This window comes from Taurulus bubalis (genome assembly GCF_910589615.1).
Source record: "Taurulus bubalis genome assembly, chromosome: 5".
NCBI classification, from domain to species: Eukaryota; Metazoa; Chordata; class Actinopteri; order Perciformes; family Cottidae; genus Taurulus; species Taurulus bubalis.
Genome location: NC_136593.1, coordinates 5,329,853 through 5,354,877, shown reverse-complemented (window position 1 = coordinate 5,354,877; position 25,025 = coordinate 5,329,853). Strand labels below are relative to the sequence as shown.

Genomic DNA, 25,025 nt, shown 5'->3' with positions numbered 1-25,025 from the left:
CATGTTGCCCTATGGACCCTGGCAGCTGCAAATCCTCTCTGTAAAATACATTACTAATAGTTAGTATAAGTTCACTGAAAGAAAGTAACAGGATAGTGACAATATTTGATTACGCCCCGTTCAGTCTCATAACTACCATGTGCCCATTTAGCTACTGCACAGCTACTTCCGGTTAGCGCGCAGCTAACCTAACAACATGGTCATTTCAGTCTCACAAACACATAACAGAGATCCCACACTACTAAGCGTACTACGTTCGCTGAACGACAGTTAACAGGGATCGTGACAATATTTGAACACCCATCGTTCAGTTTTTTATCCACCCTGTAGCCATATATAACCACGTTAGCAATCGTTAGCTCGCTCGGTAGCTCCGTGTGAGCAGTAGCTAATGTAAACACTAAGGCAGTAACAATTAACAGAGCTATAACACTACTAAGCGTACTACGTTCACTGAACGAAAGTTAACAGGGATCGTGACAATATTTGAACACCCACCGTTCTGTCTTATAGTCAGCCTGTAGACATATATAACCCTGTTAGCGATCGTTAGCTCGCTACCCGCTAGCTTCGTGTTAGCAGCAGCTCTATCTGGCTACAGGTCCCATTACTAACGTAAATATGCTATTGCAAAGTTCAGTAAATACACTTGCCCATCTTCCAATGGATCCCTTTGCTTGGCGTTGTCTGAAGCTGCGCTGTTCTCCAGGATAGCTTCACTCAGCCCGCCTGCCTGCTCTTTTTCTCTCTCTCCCAGTGAAGCTGTCTACGCATCACATGACACGTCTGGGTGTGTAGAATGCTCTATCTTGCTGTGTGAATCTCATATGATCTCATGGACAAAAGGCAGAGGAAGCAGAAGTTTAACTAAATCTTGGAGACGTGGAACCATATTTTTGTGCAGAATTATCGTGACTGAGTGAATATTTTCAAAACGGCAGTATCGTATAGCGCGTGCGCGCGCTCGAAGATCTCGAAGGGTTAGAGACTCTGGACCATCAGTTCAGTCAGCAGCAGCTCCTCCTGCTGGCGATGACATGAACTGCAGCCGCTGCTGACACTGAACCTTTTGTATCAAACTGTGATAAAACTGTGAAAATCTGAATTATTCAGGTTTTTCCGCCCTTTTGACTGAAGCTTGATATCGATTTGTTTCCCTTCTGCAGAACATCTTCCCAACAAGCTGTGGGCATGGATGACTGCTGGAAATGAAAAGAAACGTAGGTATGGATCAAAGCTCAATATACATCAATACATTTCTGCAGTACAAGCATAGTCATTTTCTTATCTGTGTATAACGTCTGTATGTCCTTCACTCCAGCCCCAACTCCTCCTTCTCCTCCTCCTCCTCCTCTTCTTCCTCCTTCTGACACTTAGGTGTAAACTGACGACCTCGGCCCTCAGTGGTCTCTCCTCTCAGGGCATCGGGAGAAGAGGAGAAACTTGAATAAAGGAATTGATTGTAGGATAAAGGGCCTTCATTTGAATATGAATAACATTTAATTGCACGCTGACTCAGTCAGTATATCAGTCCGCCTGCAGAGGGAGTGACGGAGCCGCTGGTGGAGCAGCAAGCGGCTGATTGGACTCCATGAAGTGCTCGAGGATCAGCGATTGGTTTCTGTCCTTTGGGCTCACTGGATTGGATGAAGAAACTCCTCCTCCTGGATGTTAAACTTTTAAACTGAGGGGGTGGATCAAATCTAAACATCTGTGATGTGTTGAGTTTCAGTAAGAGAGACTCACGCCGACACAGAGGAAGTGATGTGTGTATTTCTCTATAATCTAATTTTCCATGCCAGCTCATGCCAGAAAAAAATGGAGGGAGTTTTTTTTTGGGGGGGGGCATGAAAAAGAATGAACAATGATGCTCACGTTAAATCCAAAATATGAGATGCTGCCTTCACATTTTGACTTCCTAAGTATCTCATAATAACTTTCTAAATCCAAGTGACGTGATACTAAGGGAAGGTTTTGACTCACTGTCTCATTATTTGTTGACACTATGAGGTGCTTGTGGAGGTAAAGAGTTACTGTAGCAATGAAGTATGAAGTTGGATGATTCACACGAAGATTATGATGATAAGTGCTCAAGCTCTGTGCAGCAGGAGCACAGACATCCTGACGTGTAGTCCCTGATATGGGTCAAGCTCCAAAAGCACTGGAGCTGCATCAGCCATAACAACAGTCTCTCATTGACCCTCAAACTCCACACTTTCGGTTCGTAAAGCAGGATTTCTGTTCTGAAATGTTATTTTCTCAGACTTGACAAAGATCCAGAGAAAGAAGACTGAATAAAACTGAATAAAACTGAATAAAACTGTTGTCACGGGCTGATTGGGACAAAAACCACAACCAGGAAACTGACGTGTACAAAACTTCATGTGTACAAATGTGTGTAATGCACCTTTAATATTGTTCAGCCGCACACACCTGCTACTTTAAGTCTGTGTGGAGATTCTGAGAATCATTCTTGTATTTTAAACCATTAAAAATTGTTTAAAAAGTTGCCACTAATCTTTGTGTCAAATTGTGTTGACTTTGTATTTTAAGAATGACAAAATTGGGGGTTTCAATTCCCTTAATAGCAGCTGAACACACTTGAACTGACTTTAACAGCTGGTCGATAATCAATACTCTGGAAATACTGGATTTAAATGTTGATCAGGTAAAGGGGCCCGACGTAAACTGGCATGTTTGTCTCATTATTATGAATCACATAAACGTGTTCTTCATGAGCCAGCTGGACGTATCTTTTTAAACATGTAAATAAAAGACTTTTCTCTAATCGTGTAGTTAGTGAAATAACTGAATATTTAAAGCTTGGTTGGTGAAGCTCATCCTTAACCTCAGATGGGGACTTTAAAAACATGTTTAATCAAGTTGTGTTTTATACATGTTAACTCTTCTTTCTTAACTAAACGGTTTCATGGAGACAAACTGTGTCTTTTGGTTCAAACAGGAAGTGTCCAAAATGTTCCATAAACTAACACACACACACACTCACTCCCTCCTCAGTTATCTGTTTCTCCTCTGCTGTCGCTCTGACACACACACACACACTCTCTCTCTCTCTCTCTCTCTCACACACACACACACACACACACACACAGAGGGAGCTAGATAACTCTGTGATTCCACTGCTGAATTTTTAACGCTGTTGTGGAACTTTTTATTTTCCAGGCGGGTTACTGTGGCACCAGGGTACTGTTACACCGCCAGAGACAGAGAGACAGTGTTCAGTTCAGTTCTGTTGTTTACTGAGGCGGACGGTCCACAACAGGACTGTTGATGGGGTGTACGGTAAGTTATCTATCTATCTATCTATCTATCTATCTGTCTATCTATCCATCTGGTTATTTATTGCCTGTTATTCTCTGTTGATGTTTTTATTGCTTTGTTTTTTTTAGCTGTCTGATACAAAAACAGCATTTGGGTTTTCACACATTCATTTGATCTTACTTGTGAAATGTCCATTGACAAATTCACATTATGCTAGCACATCATTTCCAGATAGTTTGCATGCAAAAACAAGAACAAAATCACATTATGCTAGCACATCATTTCCAGATAGTTTGCATGCAAAAACAAGAACAAAATCACATTATGCGAGCACATCATTTCCAGATAGTTTGCATGCAAAAACAAGAACAAAATCACATTTTATATTAAAAAATAATAACATTATTACATAACATTAATATTTACATCTCGGGCACATTTCCCATTAGAGGTGTAATTTGGAAATGTGAAAACCTTTATTTCTTTATATTTTTTTATATGGAGTTTCTGTTTGATCTCATTTTCCTAAAAGCACATGGTGACCTTAATTAACTTTTTCATGTACTGCATGACCTTTGACCTCCTGAGTGTCTGGTGCTTCACTCTGTTGTGAAAAGCAAAGAAGGGAATATATTAAAGCTACGTTTATGAGATGTTACACACAGAATAGGTTACAGTAACTAGTTCACTAACTACCTCAAACACAGGAGCTCTGACTTGGTCTAACTTGCCCTCACTATCCCTGACTCGTCGTTCTTGGCACCTTTGAATACCTGAATTATTTATTGTAGGAGGTTTGTTTGTGTGTCTGTGCTCTCTTATGCATACCAGAGGTCCTAATGGGTGCACACGGTTTCTAGTTCAACCAAATTCAACATCTAAATCAATTTTTATTTCTTTAAATGTTTAGTTATTTCAACTGATTCTGACACAGTTTCCTTTATTTATTTTAAACCGTAAGTAATGTATGTGATAATGTGTTAAAAAGCATGAACACACATACATACGCTTTACAACATGAAGCTCAGCTCAGTGTCACCATGAATGGATGTAGTCCGTCACAGGAAATGTGTTCCAAATGTAAATATATCGGGTGGAAAAGTCCTCTGGTACTCTTCTATCATTCATCTCTCTTATCTCTCGAACATTTTCCATTGAACTCACAATGAGAACATAACTTAAACCTGCTCCGAAAGGTTTATTCTATCTAAACGTTACGTCGCAGCTGTCGTGAATCTGTCCTGTTTCTACTCCCATTCAAACTAAAGCGAAGCCGTTTGACCTTAAAGGAGCTTTATTTAACATTCTGAGCTCTAATATAGCAGCAAACTATGTTTATCTATGTAAACAGATAGTGGAGTGATGTCTACCTGAGCAGAGTGTGGTGTTATCACAGATTCTTACATAGCTAGACCGGTAGAACGTGCTTTTAGTTAATTAGTGAGTGCATGTCAGAGCATGTAAAGAATAGTTTCTACTCCTTGCAGCGAAGCGTGAGCGCCAGAAAATGTCGTAATTACGTCCGGAGCGTGGCGCGAGGAAGCGGCAACCATAAGTGTCTTTCAGATTCATCACGGTTCATTTTGTGTGTGCTCCTTCTGGCGTTTCAGAGTATAAACGCCCCAAAACGAGTTTAAACAAAGCTTTAAGCCCCACTAGCTCACAGCTACTAATGACAATATGTTGAGAGTTCACACAAACGTCTACAAGGACAAGAAGATGAAGCGATGACATGTTGGACAGACATGGATGGAAACTGCAACAAGACTCTTGTTTCTATAACCCTTGATTGTCTTGTACCAAACGCCCCTGAAGTAGTCCGCTCAAGGCCACTCACTCCTATTGAAATCACACTGAATGGGATCTTTACAGAATAATGCCGTTTTCACACGAAACACGCAATTGAAGGCACAGTTAGTGCGAGGTCGTGTGTCGAATGAAGAGCAGTACATTATCCTACAAATGATACACATATTCTGTCTTGGTATCCCGACCCCTCCGATATTTTCTGTCAGGCTTGATTATTTTTTTTTTTTACTACAGTCCCTGAAGGATGAGAGAGTAGATTTAGAGAAGTCTGAGAATTCAGCCATGAACAAAACATACTTTTCTTCCAGTCCAGTAAAATTGTTTTCACGATAACAACGTTGTTGCACAGTCAGCGCATTCTGGGTGAAATTATGACCCTGGAACCAGGCAACTAATTTGATTTATTCTTATTTGTCCAACCTCATTTAAACAAGAAGTCTCTTGAGACGAAGACATGGCTGAAATAGCAGTGGAGTGTTGTACCTTCACTGTTGGCGTGCAAACCCTGTGAGCTGTCAGTGTTTCAGCGCCCCCTCTGGTTGCACCCTGTAGTACACTTCTACGTCACTGCAGCGTCCGGAGGGGTTAAAATATGTCATGTTCCATCTTTTCAGAAAGACTGAGATTATACTTGAGAGGGGGCGGGACTTTTGCTCTCTATGCCAAAGTAAAATGCTCTGTGATTGGTCATTGTGAAAGTCAACCAGAAGACCTTCAAAGAATCCTAAAGGCTAGGTAACCAGACCTTGTTTCTTCTGATACCGTCCCCTCGCTCAGGTCTGTCCTGCCCTGATGCCGTCACCCTAGCAGCATGACCCTCAACACCCAGAGAGAGAAGGCGCCCCTGCGGCGGCGAGGCAGCACGCCGATGCCTCCCGCCCACTTGCACCAGCACCCGTTCTGGACTCGGGACTTTCAGGACCCCCGGCTCCCCGGCAGCACCGAGCCGGACCCCGAGCGGCCGCGCCCCCAGCGCAGCCACCCTCCTCTGGGACAGTCGGCGTCCTACCACCCCGGAGACAAGTCCCTCCACTACCGCGCCCAGTGGAGCTCGGACGACGACGACGACTCGCAGAGCGACTCGGACTGTGTTTACAGAGTGGTGCTGCTGGGCGACCACGCCGTCGGAAAGACCAGCCTGGCGGGAATCTTTGCCGGGATCACGGAGAAAGATGAACAGCCTGGAGGTGGAGTTTAGTCGTTTGATTCATTTATCTAGTTTAGCTCAATGTTCTCACTTTAAACAAGAAAAAAAGGTACAAACTAAAAAGAAAGATAAAAAAGAAAACATGTTTTTGAATTCATAATTATAAAACACACTTGTGTTTAGTTCAACACACACTTTCTTGGTCCGTTAGCTCGTGGTGGCTAATGTTAGCGAACTAGATGGCTACATGCTGCTGTCTGTTTGTCGGCTCATACAAAGAGAACTAAGAACTGATATTGTTTGCAGTTGTTGGTTTTCTTTGGGGGAAATGTTTTCTGGGCAGCAGGAGATGGTCTGACCAACCTGATAAGATGTGTTAAAGGAAAAGTCTACCATTTCAGGAACTATGCTTAGCAGCTCTCTTGACAGGAAGATTGATCCTACTCTACTGTGTAGGAGATATAAAGCTACCGGCTAACTTAGCTTAGCATGAAAACAACACTATTGACAAATAAAGCATCTTTACACTATTGATGAATTAAGATCTTTACACTATTGATGAATAAAGCATCTTCACACTATTGATGAATAAAGATCTTTAAACTATTGATGAATAAAGCATCTTCACACTATTGAAGAATAAAGCATCTTTAAACTATTGAAGAATAAAGATCTTTAAACTATTGATGAATAAAGCATCTTCACACTATTGAAGAATAAAGATCTTTACACTATTGAAGAATAAAGATCTTTAAACTATTGATGAATAAAGCATCTTTACACTATTGATGAATAAAGATCTTTACACTATTGAAGAATAAAGATCTTTAAACTATTGATGAATAAAGCATCTTTACACTATTGATGAATAAAGCATCTTTACACTATTGATGAATAAAGCATCTTCACACTATTGATGAATAAAGCATCTTTACACTATTGATGAATAAAGATCTTTAAACTATTGAAGAATAAAGATCTTTACACTATTGAAGAATAAAGATCTTTAAACTATTGATGAATAAAGCATCTTTACACTATTGATGAATAAAGCATCTTTACACTATTGTTCAGGTGAAACGAATGACATTGATGTTGATGAGTGATCTTTAGTTGGATTGATTCATATTCAGCCACAGACCTGAAGAACCTCGTCAATGTCTTCATGTTTCTTGTAGCTTTCACACTCGGTCCTCAGCAGCTCGGTGCTCAGCTTCTGTCTCTGACTTTGTCCCGACTGCGCGACCTTGACTGACCCGACATCATTGATCGCCATCTCCCGTGTCACGTGTTGATTGGCCTGAGGCCGTGATTGACGATCTGTATCGATCTGACAGTCTGACATGGAGCGGGGGGGGGGGCGTTAGTTTTCAGGTCAACGGAGCTCAATGTTTGGTTTACTTTCTGCTTTGGTTTTACGTGCTTTCACATTGTTGTTGACCAGGTCGTTGTCTACGATCAGAGATATAAGTTGTTGTCGGTCCACCGTGTTGTTTATTGTTTTTATTCATCTAGAGACGAAGATGTTGGTCGTTACTCCGGACTGAAATATCTCAACAGCTACTGGATAGATCGCCATCTGTAAATGTCTGCGTGTTTATTGTTTGTTGCAGAAGACACATACGAGCGAACACTGACGGTGGATGGAGAGGAGTCCACACTCATCGTCATGGATACCTGGGAGCACGACAAACTGGTACTGTGCGTGTGCGTGTGCGTGTGTGTGTATGCGTGTTGATGAAGTACAGCTGTGGAGCAGTAGATTTTGGGTACATGGCGTCCTGCAAAGGGATCTGATGTGATGGATTTCAATGAGATTTCTCTCACTTTTGTTCTTTTTGCGTTTGAATAATTATTTTGAGGTCATGAAATAAAAAGCCAAATAATCTTTCATGTTATTTTGGGATCTCTCAGGAACATAAGCTTGATTTGTTGAGATCACAAAATAAAATTTTACAAGGAGAACTTTTGTTATTTGAAACATTTGACAGAATACTGTCTAGAAAACCACCAAAGTTGTATATCAATAAGTCAGAGTTCTGCTGTTTCTTTGCAGAAAAGTAAAAAAAAAAAAAAAAGTAGATACATGGGATGCATTTGCTCAAGTGTTGAATGTTCATACAGCTGGATTACATCACCGAACCACCAACAAAAAACGTGTCCAAAATCTTGAAGAGTATCGCTATTGACGAGTTTGCTCGGTTGCTAACCGGTTTCATTAACTTCCTGTTGCTCCTTCACAATAAAAGCCTTCTAAGAGCAGGATCACATGAGAAGAATCTGGATTTTAAAACTCAGATGTTTCTTTCCCTCCATCTTCGTGTCCACCTGTCAGGAGGAGGTCGACGACTCCTCTCCGGACGACCGCCTGAAGGTCGGGAGTGCTTACGTCATCGTCTACTCCGTCACCGACCGCGACAGCTTCGACGCCGCCGCCGAGCTCCGCATCACGCTGCGACGCACCCGCCAGGCCGAGAACCTTCCCATCATCCTCGTGGGCAACAAGAGCGACCTGGTGCGGTCCAGAGAAGTCGCCGTGGAAGGTGCGGGGGGGGGGGGGGGGTCAAAGGTCACGCTTTATACACAAATACAAAATACAGGTAACATTTGATGGATTCTATTCAGGTTAATTTGCGTCTTTGTCTCCCAGAGGGCCGAGCGTGCGCGGTGGTGTTTGACTGTAAGTTCATCGAGACGTCGGCGTCTTTGCAGCACAACGTGACCGAGCTGTTCGAGGGCGTGATCCGACAGATCCGCCTCCGCCGAGACGACGCCGAGGTCGTTCGGCGCCGAGGCTCCTCGTACAAGCGCAAAGAGAGCCTTACCCAGAAGGCCCGGCGCTTCCTGGACCGGCTGGTGGCGCGCAACAACCAGCGCATGGCGGTCAAGGTGCGCTCCAAGAGCTGCCACGACCTGGCCGTGCTCTGAAGACACGTGTCCGCCATGCAGCGGCGGGTCGGGCCTTCTTGGGCGCGCTGAAGTCTTCTCTGGTTGTAATGTTGTGGACGATGGCGTCCGCGGGTAATTCTCTCGTTCAGAGAGTCGACAACAAAAAGGATCAACGGCGAGCGGAGTCAGCGGACAGTTACGCACGTCGCCGTGGACAACTCCGCTTCCTGTTTGGTCTGAAGGTCTTTGTGAACTTTTTCTGCAGATGACTTATAAGAACCAGACTGTGAGGGATCATCACTGATGGGTTAGAGGGTGTGTGTGTGTGTGTGTGTGTGTGTGTGTGTGTGTGTGTGTGTGTGTGTGTGTAAGAACAGGTGATGTCCTGTAGTTTCCACTGTGTACACTGTGCTGTTCTTCTGAGGTTTCTACTGTTTTCTCTTGCAGAATAAAGTCTTAAAGGCACAGACTCTAAATCCTCTTTTAGCAGACGTCTAATACAGATGACCATCGTTCATCATTTCGGTTCTTTTTATTACTTATTATTTACAACTGAACACTCAATAAACCCCTCCCCCAAACAGTGATTGTCCAATCAAATCATGGCACTGGCACATGGTGACTGACCCTCTCCTTCCTGAACTCTTTGTTTTTATCTCCAACAAACGCTACTAGTGTTAGCATATCTTGCTAACCAAGCATTGTCTTATCTTTAGCTCACTACATTATTACGTCTGGCTGCAGGTTACGTTACAAAAAGACCCACTGAAGACCATAACTTGAGTCCGGATACATTTCAGAGTTCAGGCTCAAAATCAGCTCGCGGCTAGGTTAGCGTTAGGATTAGGATTAGGGTTATGGTTATGGTTAGCTTTAGGATTAGGGTTCAACCTGTGTTATACTGAAAGCTTGACAAACGTAGCAACAGAAGCTAAGAGGGGCGGTAAATGATCAACTTTATTAACGTCAGATGTTTCCCTATATTATCTGTTATTTTACGTTACATTTCCCCTGTTTGATATTTTTCCGGGTAGTTTTTTATTGGATTAACTATCAAATTGTTTGTTTATCAGGTAAAACTAGGAATCAAAACTTCTCCTGTGGGTTTTTCTTTTTCATTGCAATCCGTCCTGCAGGAGCTGCAGGCATCAAACATCAAACTCTTCCACCAAACACAAACATCGGCTGTTGATGGTTGTTTACTGTTGCCGTGGTGACGCGCAGCCACAGTTGACGAAGAGGCGGTTTTACTGCGCGGTCGCTATGGTGTCAGGGTTGCATGCTGAACACTATGTAGGGTTGACAAAAAACAGGCCGAGTGTTTGGCTAATGGATGAGGCCGTTTTACGTTGGGACTTTCCTGCCCTGAGTTTAGCCTCTCAGGCGGTTCACGCCACAGAGGGCTGCAGGAATGAGTCCTAAAACATGGAATAAGTAACATGTTATAAGTTACATGTTTGCACCACCAGTCCCCTCTTCTTGAAGTCAATTATTTTTTATTATGAGTTATTGGTCTAATGCCTGAAATAGGGTATGTGGCTACCACAAGATATTTTCACGTTTCGTTCTATATTATATCAAAGTAAATTAGTAAATAACCTCTTTGTGAATTGTTCAGCTTTTATGAGTCTTAAAAAGCCCCATGCTAACAAGTGTCTAAATGAGACGTCATCATGCCGAACATTCGTTCGCTTTTAGCTTCGTGAAGTCATGGGACGTGGTCAATGTTTGGCTTTTTACTTGATTGCATTCACGCTTCAAAAGTCATAAAAAGTTGTGTTCATTTGTGTTATTATGTTCAACAAAACATGCAAGTATAAACCTGTGTTTATTTTTATGCAATTATCCATAATCCAATGGAAAAATGTCTTTGGCAGCGACTCTATTGGCTCAAATATGAGATATTTCTGGAAGTTTCATTTGAGCCAGACTAAATGTCTTGGTCCAAAGTATTGGACTAATTCCTAAATATTAAAAAAAAGAATGACAATTTGAATCGCTGTTTTAAATTTGGTGCTATTTCACTGAAAGCCACAAATGTCAACTTGTTGGTGGCGTCAGAGGAAACGTCGGGAGAAGTGAACCGAATCTGAGCCGTGAAATGACAACAAAATGGCTTAAAATCAGCAGCAGTTTATCTGGAAACCACATCAGGCAGACTGGTTGTCCCAGTTTTTACTGATCAAATATCCTATCTGCTTATCGATCAGGCGTTTTGGTGACACACACACACACACACACCACACACACACAGTGGTTGTGCAGGGACAGATGGAGGAGGAGTGTTTAACATTGATTTGATGAGGGTAATGGAAAAAATGCATGACTCTGCTCGACCCGGATGACACACACACACACACACACACACACACACACACACACACACACACACACACACACACACACACACACACACACACACACACACACATGTGTAAACATCCTCTCGGTGGAGGAGGACCAGAGGCTCAGAGCTGTGAGTTCAACTCCCTCCTGAATCTGTTAAGAATAGAAACATCAGAAAATCCTCCTCAGTGTTTCTTCTCTGTGGTGTAAAAGTTTTGATTTGATGACACAGATTTTTTTTTCACAAGACCTGATTGGACCTGCGTCTTGCTCTTCATCTCTTGTTTTTTTATTTATTTCCAATGCGTGTGAGGAAGCGACCGCATTTGACTATTGAGCTGATTTTGTTGAAAAGCAGTTCCAGAAAGCAGCTTTTGACTGAACTCACAGCTAGTATGAACTTAGCATGGACCGCTAAAGAAAATGACTCCTTTACTTAATTTGAGTTTGACTGGACTGTTAAAAGCTGCTCAAGTGGCAAGAAATCTGGCTGCAGATACAAATAAAAACGATGAACCTTTATATATACGACGAACCACTTTAAATCTGTCACACAACAACAGAAGCAAAATGGGGATTCATTTCTACAAGTTTAGCAGTAGAGTATCTATTTTAGCGTTTTAGCTAACGGGACTCAAGGCCCATTCGGGCGGGATTCATTTACCGGAGGAGTTGCGTGGGCCTTTTCCACAAACGACGTCTTGACTTGTCAGAGCAGGAAATGCACAGGCGTCACAAACAACGCAACAACAACAATGATTCACGTGTTGAAGTGAAATAAGGAAGAAATCCATCTGAAAATGTTTCGCCACAACGAGGCGATGAATGACTGTGTGCAATAACAGGTGATGTCAGGCATTGCGAACAGAGGATGTTATATTGGATTCACTAACACAAAATGTTACTTCACAGTAATAAGTTACAAAATCCATTAGAGACGTCTTACGACAGGTCCAGACCAGGTACATTGTGTTCGAACCGCAGAGAAAATTCTCAATTGTTGAGCTGTAAAGAAAACCCGACAGCTTCAGACGGACCGAGAGAAACACTGTCCTGAACATCATTCAAAAGGACATTTTAAACATTTCAAACCCTTTGAATCGCCTTTGATTTACAAGCGAGAGAGCAGGGAACACAGATCATCAAACACCCGTCAGTGTTTACTTAAACTGCACCGTTTCCTCTCTGTCTGTCTCTGGTTCGGTGTAAAAACCTCGGCTCTGTAACTCGGCCTCTTTACTCACACACTTACACACTCTGACGCTGCCAAGACAAACAGGAATGTAAATGGAGGCCTCTTAGTGTGTTTGAGATGTGAGAGACTCTGGCTCCCCCTGCTGGCTGGAGGCTACCTTTTTTTTTTAATGATTATTCAAAATACAAACAATGATAAAACAATACAACAAAAATAGCAGGTGAATGTAAATGAAGAAAAAGTCAAACAAAATGAGTGAATGAGTTTTATAAGTGCAGGTTTTCCATATAGTATGTGTTTTCTAACAACAAATAAGAAGGTTCTCTGAAGAGTTTTCACCCTTAAACAATGCATGCTTAGAAGTCTGCTAATGTTCTAATTACGTCACTATTACGTCACTAACAACTGAATTTGATAAGTTAAATAAATACTTATCAGTACATCCATTCAACGCATCATTTTCAAGTCAAAGGATGGTGGAAAGATTTGCATAGCTGTCACTTATCAAAACAAAAAAATACAGTTACTTACTGTGAAAGCAATGTAACTAGTATCCAGTAACATGTGTTGCTCGTGTGCAAAATGGCACAGATTGAGGTTTGGGTGCCTTCAGGGTCTTGAATCTGACACCCAAACCTGATATAACATGCCTGACTCTGCACCCACGCTTTGAAGAATGCTGTCAGCAGACGTGAGTATACCTTCAGGGCAGAAATAACAGAGCAGCTGCATCCCGGTGACCTGAGAAATATTTACCTCCAGGAGACACAAACCGCCCAAACATGTCACAGGCAGACAGAGCACATCGGGACCTGTTCTGAAGGAACGTTGTAACATTGCATTTAAACAACATGTTTAAATTTCAGAGAGTTCAGAGAGGCTGCTGATGAAACGCCACAACACATCTCTTCTTAACATTTATGCAGCAGCAGTTCAATAATTAAAAAATTAAAAATTCAGTCAAATTCTCTAATGTTCATCTTGTAGGTGTTCATGTTATTTTGTCCACCACCATGTGCGCTCACACTCTGTTATCCACTCCAGATGGGACGTGGTCGACATTCCTGCAGATCTGTGGCATCGAGTTACCGGAGCAAAGACCACACAGGGTACGTCCGGATCCTTCAAAATAAAAGCCTGTAGTCATTTTTAAAGATTGACTCAGAAAACTGTATTTACAGAAAGTGGTCCAGTGTGCATTGTGTGTTCCCAAGACCGCCGTTTTAAAAAATAACATAAAAGTGAGCTTGATTAAATTTAGTAGCTCATTGCAGTTAACATGTTACATTTTGGCCATTTTCCAGAACTAATATTATCAATCAATATGTATTTATTTCATTTTTTTCCAGCTTTTCCTTAGTTTTATTTGTATGTATTGCATTGGTTGTTTTTATTGTGTTGTCTATTGAACTGTTTTATCAGTGTCTAAATCTTAAATTGGTCTTGCTTTTGTTGGACCTCACTGTTGGTCCTTACTTTGTAAAGTAGTTTTTAAATGTGCTCTATAAATAACGTTATAAGCATTGTTATTATAGATATATGCATGTAATTTGTAACATTGGTGGTAATACTGATGCACCTTTTTGTAAATTGTTGTCCCTGCTTGTAATGTGGAACGCAAACTGATATCCTGCTTTATATATTTAGTTTAGGAAATATATGGTAAGATATAAGCATTCGTATAACATGTGTTTGTCGTGCATATTGAGTACAAAATAATCATTCTGGATGCTTAAACATCTTGGAAAAAGTTAGAAAAAAAATCTGGTCAAGTGAGTTAGTCTTTTATTTTTTAAAGGATTCACCGGATGTTGTATTTTATTGTATAATTGGACACTTTCGGACTGCAGCTCTTTCTGGGCGGTGTGAAGCTCACGGATATATTTTCTGGATCAATTGATACGACACAAATCAAACAGCGGCAGGATGAACAGCGCAGGTAGGACCAGACACACACAGACACACACAATACTACACGGGTCACCAAACGGACCACAACACCACACTGCTGCAGGACCCAGACATGCACAGCTGTCGGCGTCCTGCAAGCAGCTTTCTAAATACATATATAGAAATGTTTAGTCTCTCAGAGTACATTTAAAACCAGGATTTAACGAGTCTGAGTGCATGCAACATGTTTTTCTTTAGACCTGAGACGTAGAAACCAGAATCTAGTAATCTACTCTAAACTGGAGTTCCCCCTCCTCTTTTTTTAAAGTAATTACATTTTTGCAGAATGGAAGCAGCCATCTTCATACTTCATCTTCAAACTGTCAGAGTGAGTTGATTTTAAAGGGGTTTGTGATAAATCTTTATGTTTATTCATTCATTCAGATGATAGATAGATAGATAAAGTGCAAAAATGCAAAGTATGTGTAGTGTATATGAAGCGTAAACATGCAGTGAGTAACAAACAACAAAAGCGGTCCCTCCTCAGGGAGTGGCTGCTCATGTTTCTCCTTCACCCCTCCTTTACTGTCTCCACTCCTTCTCTACCTCCTATCTAACCTTACTACTTCTCCACACCTCCTCTACCTCCTCTTCTCCATCTCTCCTTCTCTGCATCCTCTTTTCCTTTCCTAATCTCCTCCTTTTCTGCTTTTATTATACTTTTTTTTTGTGGTGAAATACAGGCAGAGCACAACTTTATTCAATATGTCCAGTGATGATGAAACAATAAAATAGGAGGAAATAAAACGAGAAAAGTAAAGAAATCAATCTCATCTCTGCCATGAAGCGTATATATGTATTCAACAAAATGTTTACTATTCCTTTCAAAGGCGCTGCACAGCGTAGCTCCAACTACACTGGTGTTTCACGTATTCATTAATGGTTTCCTCTTGTGTATTCCTGCAGTGCATCCTCCTCCCGCCGCCCCTGAAGCCAACATGTTTGGCAGTGTGCCCGGCTATGAAGGCATCACGGCCGGAGGAGGTAAGAGGAATCCAACCCCAACCACATTTCACATGACAACATGATGTTGGAACTGCTTAGATAGTCGATGTTGCAACTGCTTATTAAAAGTAGTCGATGTTACAATTGCTTATTAATAAAGATTGTTGTTGTAGGCGGTTTCCTGCCCCCTCCGATGCCCATGGAGCCTGTAGCTCCGCCCCAACCCGGCCCGACTCCCAGCGAGTGGAAGTGAGACCTCACATGACCTTCAGTATCCAGCCGACCACGTGACGCTCATGCTGGATGTGGCTGAAAGGCTGCATTCAGAGAATAATCTAATTTAACTGTGTGTGTGTGTGTGTGTGTGTGTGTGTGTGTGTGTGTGTGTGTGTGTGTTGTAGCATCCCCACTCTGTCGGAGGATGCGGCTCGTGAGGCGTTCAAGAGCTATGTGTCGTCTCAATGCTGCTACAATGAAAACCCCGCGAAGGACGGAGTCATCACCAACATGGAGCCGTTCAACACCTTCAGGGTGACCTGACGTACACACACACACACACACACACACACACACACACACACACACACCTTAGGATGCTGTTAACTGGTGCTGTTACTGGCGTGTTTGTTACTTAAAGTCGCAAACTCAAAGAGTGTGTTAATTCCCTCTGTAGCAGGGGAGGTAACACGATGGGGACTGAGCCTCAGGCCCACTGATGAAAGGAATACAATATTTATATATTTGCAGTATTTCTATGTTGGCATTGACAGAAAAATATGCTGTTTTTTCCTCGTATTAAAAGCCGGACGCAGTCAAACTCTCAAATGAGAAAATCTAAATCTGTGGTTCTTTCACTGCGCAGTCCGTATTGTTTTAAACCAAAGTTGTCTAAGTGTGACAGTAATCTGCACCAACGCCCCTCTATAATACCCTCCCACATGTTATTCTTTGACTTACTTCTATTTGAGGGATAATCAAGCTCTAAATTCTGAATTTACATTCCTGAAAATGCTTTTGCATTGAGTTAGTTCTCACTGAGCCACAACTTGAGTTATGAATACATTCTCTGTGATCTATGTGCATTTGTAGACATTTATACTGAGATCCTAAACAAGTTTAAGTCACACTGAATAAAACACATTGGAGTGAAAAGTGATTGGAGCATCAGTCTTCTTCTGCTTCAGTCTGAATCCTTCAATTTTAATAAAACCAACGCTTGATTATTACTAATTCATTAGTGTCACTTTGACTGTGATTTTTATTTGTTTATTTTAAAGTTATATTATTGCTGTGAGTCTTTTATATTCAAACCACAGTTGTCTCTGTCAGCTGACATGATATTAACACTGCAATTGTTTTTCCTGCTCTGTAGTATCGACTGGAGACGTTCACTGAGTCCAGGCAAACTGAGCCGGCTGAAAAACCTTATGAAGGTAAACAAACACAGATGTTTGTGCAGCCTGAACCTAATTCTGAGTTTAAAAGGTCCACTGTTTCAATCATGCTATTGAATTCATGTCCTTTTAAAAAAGCCCTTTTGTTTGTCTGAATTTTAATTGTTTCTTGTAATAAAAAGGTTCCCTTCAATAACCGGATCATCACCAAACCGGTTGCCAGAGTGTCCTTGAACACACCGACCGGGGTTACAGCTCTCAATCGCATTACATGAGTCCTCCTCCAGGGATTCAGTATTAAATTTCCATTATAGTAGGAAACGTGAGATATCCTCACTGTTTGTCCTCAAAAACTCCAAAACCATGCCTCCTACATTTCCCATAATGCAGCTGGGTGGTGTCTTCTATTCGACCCTCCCAGCCTGTTCAACACCCACCTCTTTGTAAACTTCACACCTGCTTTGGAGTGCAAGTTTTCCGTTTCATTCAAGCCCAAACTGAGATAACCCTACGACATCACTAAGGCAGCAGGTGTCAGGTGTTTTTTTGATTGACAGGTCGGTGTGACGTCTCTTTTGTGTGACTGACAGGTGAGCAGGCCGACTTCTACACCCAGCCGGCCCCCCAGCCCTGGGAGGTCCAGGCCAAGTCTCCCAGCCTCTTCACCAAACACTCGGAGGAGATCCGCGTGCCCTTCACCTCCTCCATCAAGGTGACTGGTTGTCCTTCAAAGAACGCCTTCTACCTCCTACTTTACAAACACAGAGCTGACAGCCAATCAGAGAGCAGGATTCTCTGAGTTTAGAGTATGAATAGATCTTTGAGAAAGTTCCAGAGATTCAGGGCTTCCCTTGTATAGGATCCACACGTTCTTAAAGCTGTGCCTGGCATGAAGAACATATACTCTGATTTGTTCCTGGAAGATGTTGCCGTGGTCCTTAAGTGGGTTCTATCCTCACTGGAGTCTTTCCTTTTAGTTTTGCCGCCAACTGACACAGTGATGTAATCATGACAGCTGGTAAAGGGTCTATAGGAACGCCTTCTCTCTGAAATGGATCTGTGATTTTCTAAAGTCTGAAAAACCCGCCAAGAGGAGGTGCAGAAGTCTAGTTATCTAACTTTGACCACTTGAATTACAAAAATGCTGAAAAGTTATTTTATAATTTGTGCACATTGACGTAAAAGATAGCTTTATGTGACTTTCACCCACCTGCTGGTCCCCAGTGGCTTTACTGGTGTTCTCCTGCAAACCGACTGACCCAACAGTTGTCGTCCTGCCTTGTGTAACGTTATAGGACTTAAATAGAAATGTGTAGAACACCAACTGTGGCGTTGGCATTTTAAAACAAGCAACCGAAGCGCGTGTCAAATGAGGGCCGTCAATTATCACTTTGAGTGCGTTTGCCACTTCAGTGTGACTCCAACAGACACTGAAGTTATGTTTAACTTTGTGTATTTGTGTGTTTAGGAATGCCAAAGCTGCCGTGGCAGAGGGACGACGCCGTGTGAGGACTGCACTGGAAATGGAAATGTAAGAAGTGTCAATTAATCAATCAGTAATAAGAAGCTAAATAATATTTGCATTTTACAGATAATTTTACATGGATTTACAATGAAAATGTTAATATCATTCGTGTGTGTGTGTGTGTGTGTGTGTGTGTGTGTGTGTGTAGAAACCATGCGGGGTGTGTAACGGCTCTGGGAGCAAGGATAATGGGCGCTGCACTGACTGTGATGGTACAGGCAAAAACAGGTGAGGGGGTGAGGGAGTGAGGGAGTGAGGGAGTGAGGGGGTGAGGGGGTGAGAAGGTGAAGCGTTCCCCAGGGCCGTGACTCACAACCTTTTTTGGCTCGTGCTAAAAAAGGTTGTGAACCACCGACCAAGAGGTTTAACGCTGAAATCCTTCAGCAGTTGGGCAGCTGGTGTGTCTGTTGCACCAGAGCAGCTGAACAACATGCGTCGTTTTAATAAAGATGACAAGTAATAAATCATGTTCGGCGCAAAATACTCGGAAGTAACTAATTTCACAGACGATATTGATTTTTTAATGATTGTATTTCTTCTTATAAAAACAAACAGAGATCAAAACTGCAGCCAGAGCAACAGTCTGTTATTCATAGCAGCGGTGTGCTATGAAGAAATAACAGACTGTAGAGACGCTGTAATCCACCAATCAGAATCGAGTATTCAACAAATCCGTGTAACAACCAATAATAATTGCAGCTGCAATATGATTTCATGCCGCATGTGGAGAGAGACATTTTAATATACATGGAGTTCCTTTTTATTTAGTTAAACGACAGAAAAACGCCATACAACATAACCAAAACATAACATTGATGTTGAATTAAAGGAATGGTTGAATCAATTATAATTAATGACTTTGAGAGGAAGGAAATCAATATGAAAAGTGATTGATAATTTGTTAACTGTTTAGCAGAATATGAAGATAATGAACGAGCTAACACTAAGATCATCAGTATGGTCCTTTTAAATCACACTGTACAGTCGTGAAACATGTCTGACTGTGTGTGTGTGTGTGTGTGTGTGTGTGTGTGTGTGTGTGTGAGTGTGTGTGTGTGTGTGTGCGTGTGTGTGTGTGTGTGTGTAGCTGTACAACATGTAAATCTCGGGGAACGAAGGACTGTACAACCTGTGAAGGAAAAGGAAAACTGCTGGCGTACATCAAGCTCACAGTGGAGTGGTGAGACATCAAAACAATTTTGATATGATTTAATGATGTTAAAAGTTATTTCTGGCTTTATTAATGTAGTTTTCCTATTAAACGGATTCAGTGGACAGTAGTGTTGTCTCAACGTTGACCCCTGGTGGCAAAAAGATAAACTGCATGATGGGAATTTAAATTCATACAAATACGTCTGTACACTGTTTTAGAAATTAAATAACTGTGTGTGTGTGTGTGTGTGTGTGTGTGTGTGTGTGTGTGTGTGTGTGTGTGTGTGTGTGTGTGTGTGTGTTTTAGGACTAACAATGTGGAGGACCACATAGTGCAGGAGAACTCTGGTCTGAAGGTTGATCTTCAGGCAGTGAGCGGGAAGGAGCTGTTCAAGAACAGCCATAACCTGGTACACACACACACACACACACACACACACACACACACACACACACACACTAGAAAATACTAGTTACTAGAAAATCAGATAGCGGTGGTTGTAAAGACTAATTAAATATATTATTTTTTGGCTGTGTGGTTTTGCTCCACTGTCTGTTTTCCCTTAATTTAAAGACGTATATGATATATATATATATATATATATATATATATATATATATATATATATTATATAAAAGGGTAGTAATTTATTCCAATGTACATGGAGGCACTATTTATTTCAGGTGAGGTGCTCCATTATAATCTTCTGCAGGACTCTCCTCCGTTCCTTATGTTCCTTAATTAAAACTTGGGTTTCGGGGGAATTAAAGGACGTTGCTAACGTTAGCCATGAGTTTTATTGTCAGTGCTCTGTGTTAGACTCTCTGTCTGTCTCCTCTCAGCTCTACCCGCTGATCGGGTTCCCAAACCCGGCCATCTCCGAGGCCTCTGAGCGTCTGATCAAAGATCACCAAAGCAAGTACGCCAAGACCTCCAGGATCCTGCAGCAGGTGAGTCATCAAGATTCAAGAGAAACTCAAAGATGAAAGGATGAGCATCACTGGAGCATCCATTAAGGCCCTTTCTTCTTCTCTTTACATTTTTAGAAATGAAAGCGATTTTTGTAGATTAAGTAACTTAACTAATCATTTTAAGTGCTGGTGGAGAAACGCAGATATCAAGTCATGGAACATGACTAGTAAAGTCACGATATGACATTTTTATATCACGATTATTGTCAGAGGAAATATCACAGTTTTGCGGTTTTCACAATTATTAACCAGAGTATTTTGAATAGGCCTGTAGCTTATGTACTGAAATATTTATCATTATCATCAACTGTATCCTTTTACTTTAGTATTAGTCATCTATAGTGGTTATTTGTATAAAAACACAGTTTTAATTAAGTATTTCAAGTCAAACAGGTTATATTCCCTCTATAACATCTATTTTATAATCTTGTGAAAACATTTCCTTCAAACCACTGGACTTACTCAAGTTTTTCACCAAATCTATTTCAGAAGATTACATTTGAACACAATCCTCAACACAAAGAGTGTGTTGATGATACTGAGAGAATATAAGCAAAACATCTAACATCCCTTTCTCTATTCGGTATTTGTTTTTGACTTTGAGTCTTTCTGGCATAACTTGAGCTTTCCGGCTCGTAGTTGAGCCGAAGGGTTCAACGAGCCGAGCAGAATATAAATATCTGTAAGTCGTATCGAAGCTGCGTCCTTTTTACTGAGCCAGTGAACAACGTTTCCATTGCATAAGAGATCGTTCCAGGTATTAGCAAATCCAAAAGCCAAAGATTTGGGTTTCAAAACGCAATGAAAATATAAATAATTATCATTTTTTCTTGTGAGAATCATAGAAGAGAGATGGGCCAGAAAAGCTCTCTTTGATGCAATAAATATGGTGTTTGTATGTGTGAATCCCAAAATGTTTAAACTATTTGTTTTATCTCTCTCTCTCTCAGAGGCAGACGGTCGAGTTGATCCCAGTCACTAAAGTGATCTACAAGTGGAAGGGAGACTCTCACCTCTACATCGTCTACGGCAACGAGCAACAAGTCAGCGCCGACAATTACCCAGCAACCTGCTGCTGTATTGTCCAGTAGACACACACACACACACACACACACACACACACACACACACACACACACACACACACACACACACGGAAACTGACCTAAACTGTCATTCTGTTTGTTTTTTGATACCCTCCCTCCAGGATAACTTTTAACAACAACTGCAAAAATTAAGAGTTTTCCACAAATTGCATCCAAGTGGACGGAGAGTGGGACACTTTAATTTAGAATGTTGTATGAAATTAATATAAAACTGAAACTTTCATGGAACAAATTACTTTCTTACTACTGGCATTCAAATATTTGTTTTCATTAGTTAGCAGTTCAAATTTAAGATTTAAAAATCCCCAAACAATCCTGGAGGGACTCGATTTATCTGCTTTGTCTTTTTGTTTCCAAACCCGTCCTCAGTTTGGATTCTACTTCCTGTCAGGACGCCGTGATGCTCCACCGGGAGAAAATAATAGACAACAAATAATATCAAGAGTTACATTTGATCGAGATACATTTTTAATCTTCCACATCAATACCTGAATATTTGATGTCCAAATTTATGATTTAAAATAAATATATTTATATGTTTGGTATGGTTAAATCGGCCGGTTTTATTCCATTATTGACACCTGTCTCATGATAACTTGACCACTTAACGGAGATACAAAACACTTTTACTGAACACACATTATGCAAGTATATGACATTTAATCATAAAATGAAAACCTCATTTGTCCATAACTTGTCATGAAAGCCAGGAAAAGTGATGACAAAATAAAAAGTCAATCAAATGTGCGGGGCAGCTAAAAATTAAGAACTGCGTTTTTTATCTGACAGAGGTTATGCTATATTATATTTATAGTTTGTAATTGGATGATGAGAGTCGGTGAATTGCTGCTCTGTGTGGGGAAACAGTTCAATAACAATATATTCTGGTTTACCTGGTGAAATAATCACATCAATTTTGTACCTCTGTTTTTTTTTTGTTTTTTTTAAGAAATTATCCTTAAAAAATCCTAACATTTTGATGAATGTTAAGCTGTGCATGCATGAAGTCCGTTAATGCCTCTTTGCTGCTTCACTGTCGCTCAGACTCGCAGCCACCAGCTTGGCATTCTGGGTAGGGAACTTTACCGACAGTACTTCCCTGAAGCAACCAGAAACGGATGTCAAGTTAAAAACATTGTACCTCCAAGGTTATGTTAACACCTTTTAATGAGCTAAGATACTGTTCTTTTTTTGCTTTATCTAAAAGCTCTTTGACGCTTAATCGAGGTGATTTTTATTATATCTTAAAATGTTTTGGCGATGCACGTTTTCTACCTGACAACCGCAATAATAAACCGTTTTAATAATAGAACTCAGTAGAATGTAAACGTAGATTACAGCCTATTATACAATATCCCCAAAAGCTGAAGATACTTCTGCACAGCAGTGCTTCCCACTTGGGTGCCAGCTGTTAACCAAAATAATTTCAGAAGCCACAGCACTGAGCAGGATGTCTTCTGTTCAATGACTTCATGAGATCAGGGGCGAGAAAGCAGCATGATTTAGTTTTAGTTTTCTGTGCAGGATTTATGCTGAATTGAGCAGGTTTTGGGTTCAGACGTGTGTGCAGCGGCTTTAATGCTTGAACTGTGTTTCGACACTAGAAGGGTGTTATGAGTGAGACTGTGACGCACACACACCTCCCCACTACGCATTGTGCAGCCCTGCAAAGATTGGTTAATCCATCCTCTTGAGTTTTTCTTTGTGTCTTTTGTCCATCAGAAATACCAAAAACAATAATCTGTATCGGCTTGTACATAATCACAACATTGCTTAGCATATTCTTTTTTTTTTTACTTTTGTTATTCAGTTTAGAACAGATGTCGTGTTTACAGACCGTACTACAACATTTAACGTCAAGACAAAAAGAAACAATCCTGGGCCTTTTAAAGCCCTCCTGCAGTACAGTACACCTCCTGTAGAGGGCGCTGTGGTGTTTCACACTCTGCTGACGGCCTTCAGTACAACATGGGTATCAGTGACAAACAGTACAAAGCCACTTCAGATTTGAAGGTTTTACTGCTTGTGTGTAAATGACCCATATATATGTATATTAATCCATCTATATGACATTCTTTTCACTCTGTGTTTCATAATATCCATGTTTTATATTTCATGCTTACTGTTCATCTTCGGGGTTTATTACCAGACACTGGGACTGTTTTCCACCTTGTGAGTCTGCGTGTGTCATCGTGGTAAAATGTAGTCATCTGTGTTGGGAAGCTGACGTTTTCGACAGCGTTGTTTATGTTTCTGTCTGTGCACAGATTTAGCTAGATGCAGTCATGAAACTTTCCAGGTGTTTAGCTGAGATCAAAAGGGAGGTTGAGTTTAAAGAGGGGCGAGCAGGGGCAGCTGGTGTGAGCCCATCGCAAGGTGGTCTCTAGTTTTTTAAGTTAATTTTTTTTCCTCAACAAGAGTAAAACATTTTTCAGCAGTCAACTGTTGGTTTGCTGAGTGTTCTTGAAAACCAAAATAATGTGAATGTTCCTTGCTATTGTCTCAAACTAAAGTCACGTATGCTGGAATGTGAGGAACTTTTATTGATTGGTCGCTTCATCTGCAATGTAAATGCCTTAAAACTGGGTTTTCAAAGTCTGAGACTGTGGGCCTCTCCTCAAACAAAGCTTGGAGTAAGTTTACTTTGCTCACATAGACGATGGCCTCAAATGTGTTGTTTGAGAACTTTAGACAACACCAAATACATTTTAAAAGTTTGTCCTAAAGAATTTATTAGTTTCTGACTCTAGCAATGTGGGAAAAACAGATAAGTCCCCCAACTCTTTAACTAAATCCAACACATTTAGGCTGTTCTTTGATCTTCTTTTAAAGCCTCGTTAGGACGCCCCGCCTCCCACTCTGAAAACCTCTGCCTTTCAACAGACCATCTCTGCTACTAACCGGACGGACCTGATGGTGATATTACTCTGCAATACTCGGTGGATTATTAACCACATGTTACTGTTGAAAATGAAAATAAACTCTGAGACTCAACTGCTTCTGTCACATCTCGTCTGTTTACAACTACACAAGTGAAACTGTAACAAATATCACTAAATACAGGAACAAAGTATATGAAATGCAAACCTTTTTACTTTTTCTGTAATCTCATTCAGGTAGTAAAAAATAGCAAATAGCTTCAACTGTTTTCCTTTTACGACCATTCATTTGAAGAAATGCCCCTTAATTATCTATTCAGTGAACTTCCCAGTAGCATTAGCTAACGTTGTTAAGAAGAACATGATGTTTTATTTGATTTAACTGATTGGTGGAAAAGATATTTGGAAAATAAATACAGACATTTGCTTTTTTT

The 25,025-nt window shown here is 41.0% G+C and overlaps 2 protein-coding genes across 2 annotated transcripts; both read left to right on the top strand.

The window, feature by feature from the left end:
- Nucleotides 1-3,250: 3,250 nt before the first annotated feature.
- rem1 (RAS (RAD and GEM)-like GTP-binding 1) lies at nucleotides 3,251-9,166 on the top strand (the record flags this gene model as incomplete). The annotated part of the gene is made up of 5 exons (XM_079218618.1): nucleotides 3,251-3,303; nucleotides 5,869-6,278; nucleotides 7,852-7,934; nucleotides 8,574-8,781; nucleotides 8,889-9,166. Exons 2-5 carry the CDS (start codon nucleotides 5,903-5,905, stop codon nucleotides 9,164-9,166), a joined length of 945 nt encoding a protein of 314 aa, XP_079074744.1. The 5' UTR covers nucleotides 3,251-3,303; nucleotides 5,869-5,902.
- A 4,584-nt stretch (nucleotides 9,167-13,750) lies between these two features.
- On the top strand, nucleotides 13,751-24,700 carry LOC306736999 (protein SSUH2 homolog). Its single transcript, XM_079218704.1, has 13 exons — nucleotides 13,751-13,777; nucleotides 14,519-14,607; nucleotides 15,525-15,602; nucleotides 15,737-15,812; nucleotides 15,965-16,094; nucleotides 16,936-16,996; nucleotides 17,548-17,669; nucleotides 18,426-18,488; nucleotides 18,631-18,710; nucleotides 19,570-19,662; nucleotides 19,942-20,044; nucleotides 20,478-20,585; nucleotides 21,557-24,700. The coding sequence occupies exons 2-13, from the start codon at nucleotides 14,595-14,597 to the stop codon at nucleotides 21,695-21,697; spliced, it is 1,068 nt and encodes a 355-aa protein (XP_079074830.1). The 5' UTR covers nucleotides 13,751-13,777; nucleotides 14,519-14,594; the 3' UTR covers nucleotides 21,698-24,700.
- Nucleotides 24,701-25,025: the final 325 nt, after the last annotated feature.

Bases quoted from the DNA above. Each gene is read 5' to 3' on its own strand.
- LOC306736999 (XM_079218704.1), top strand. The intron at 16,095-16,935 runs GTGACCTGACGT...CCTGCTCTGTAG, and splicing joins AGCCGTTCAACACCTTCAGG to TATCGACTGGAGACGTTCAC. The intron at 16,997-17,547 runs GTAAACAAACAC...TGTGACTGACAG, and splicing joins GGCTGAAAAACCTTATGAAG to GTGAGCAGGCCGACTTCTAC.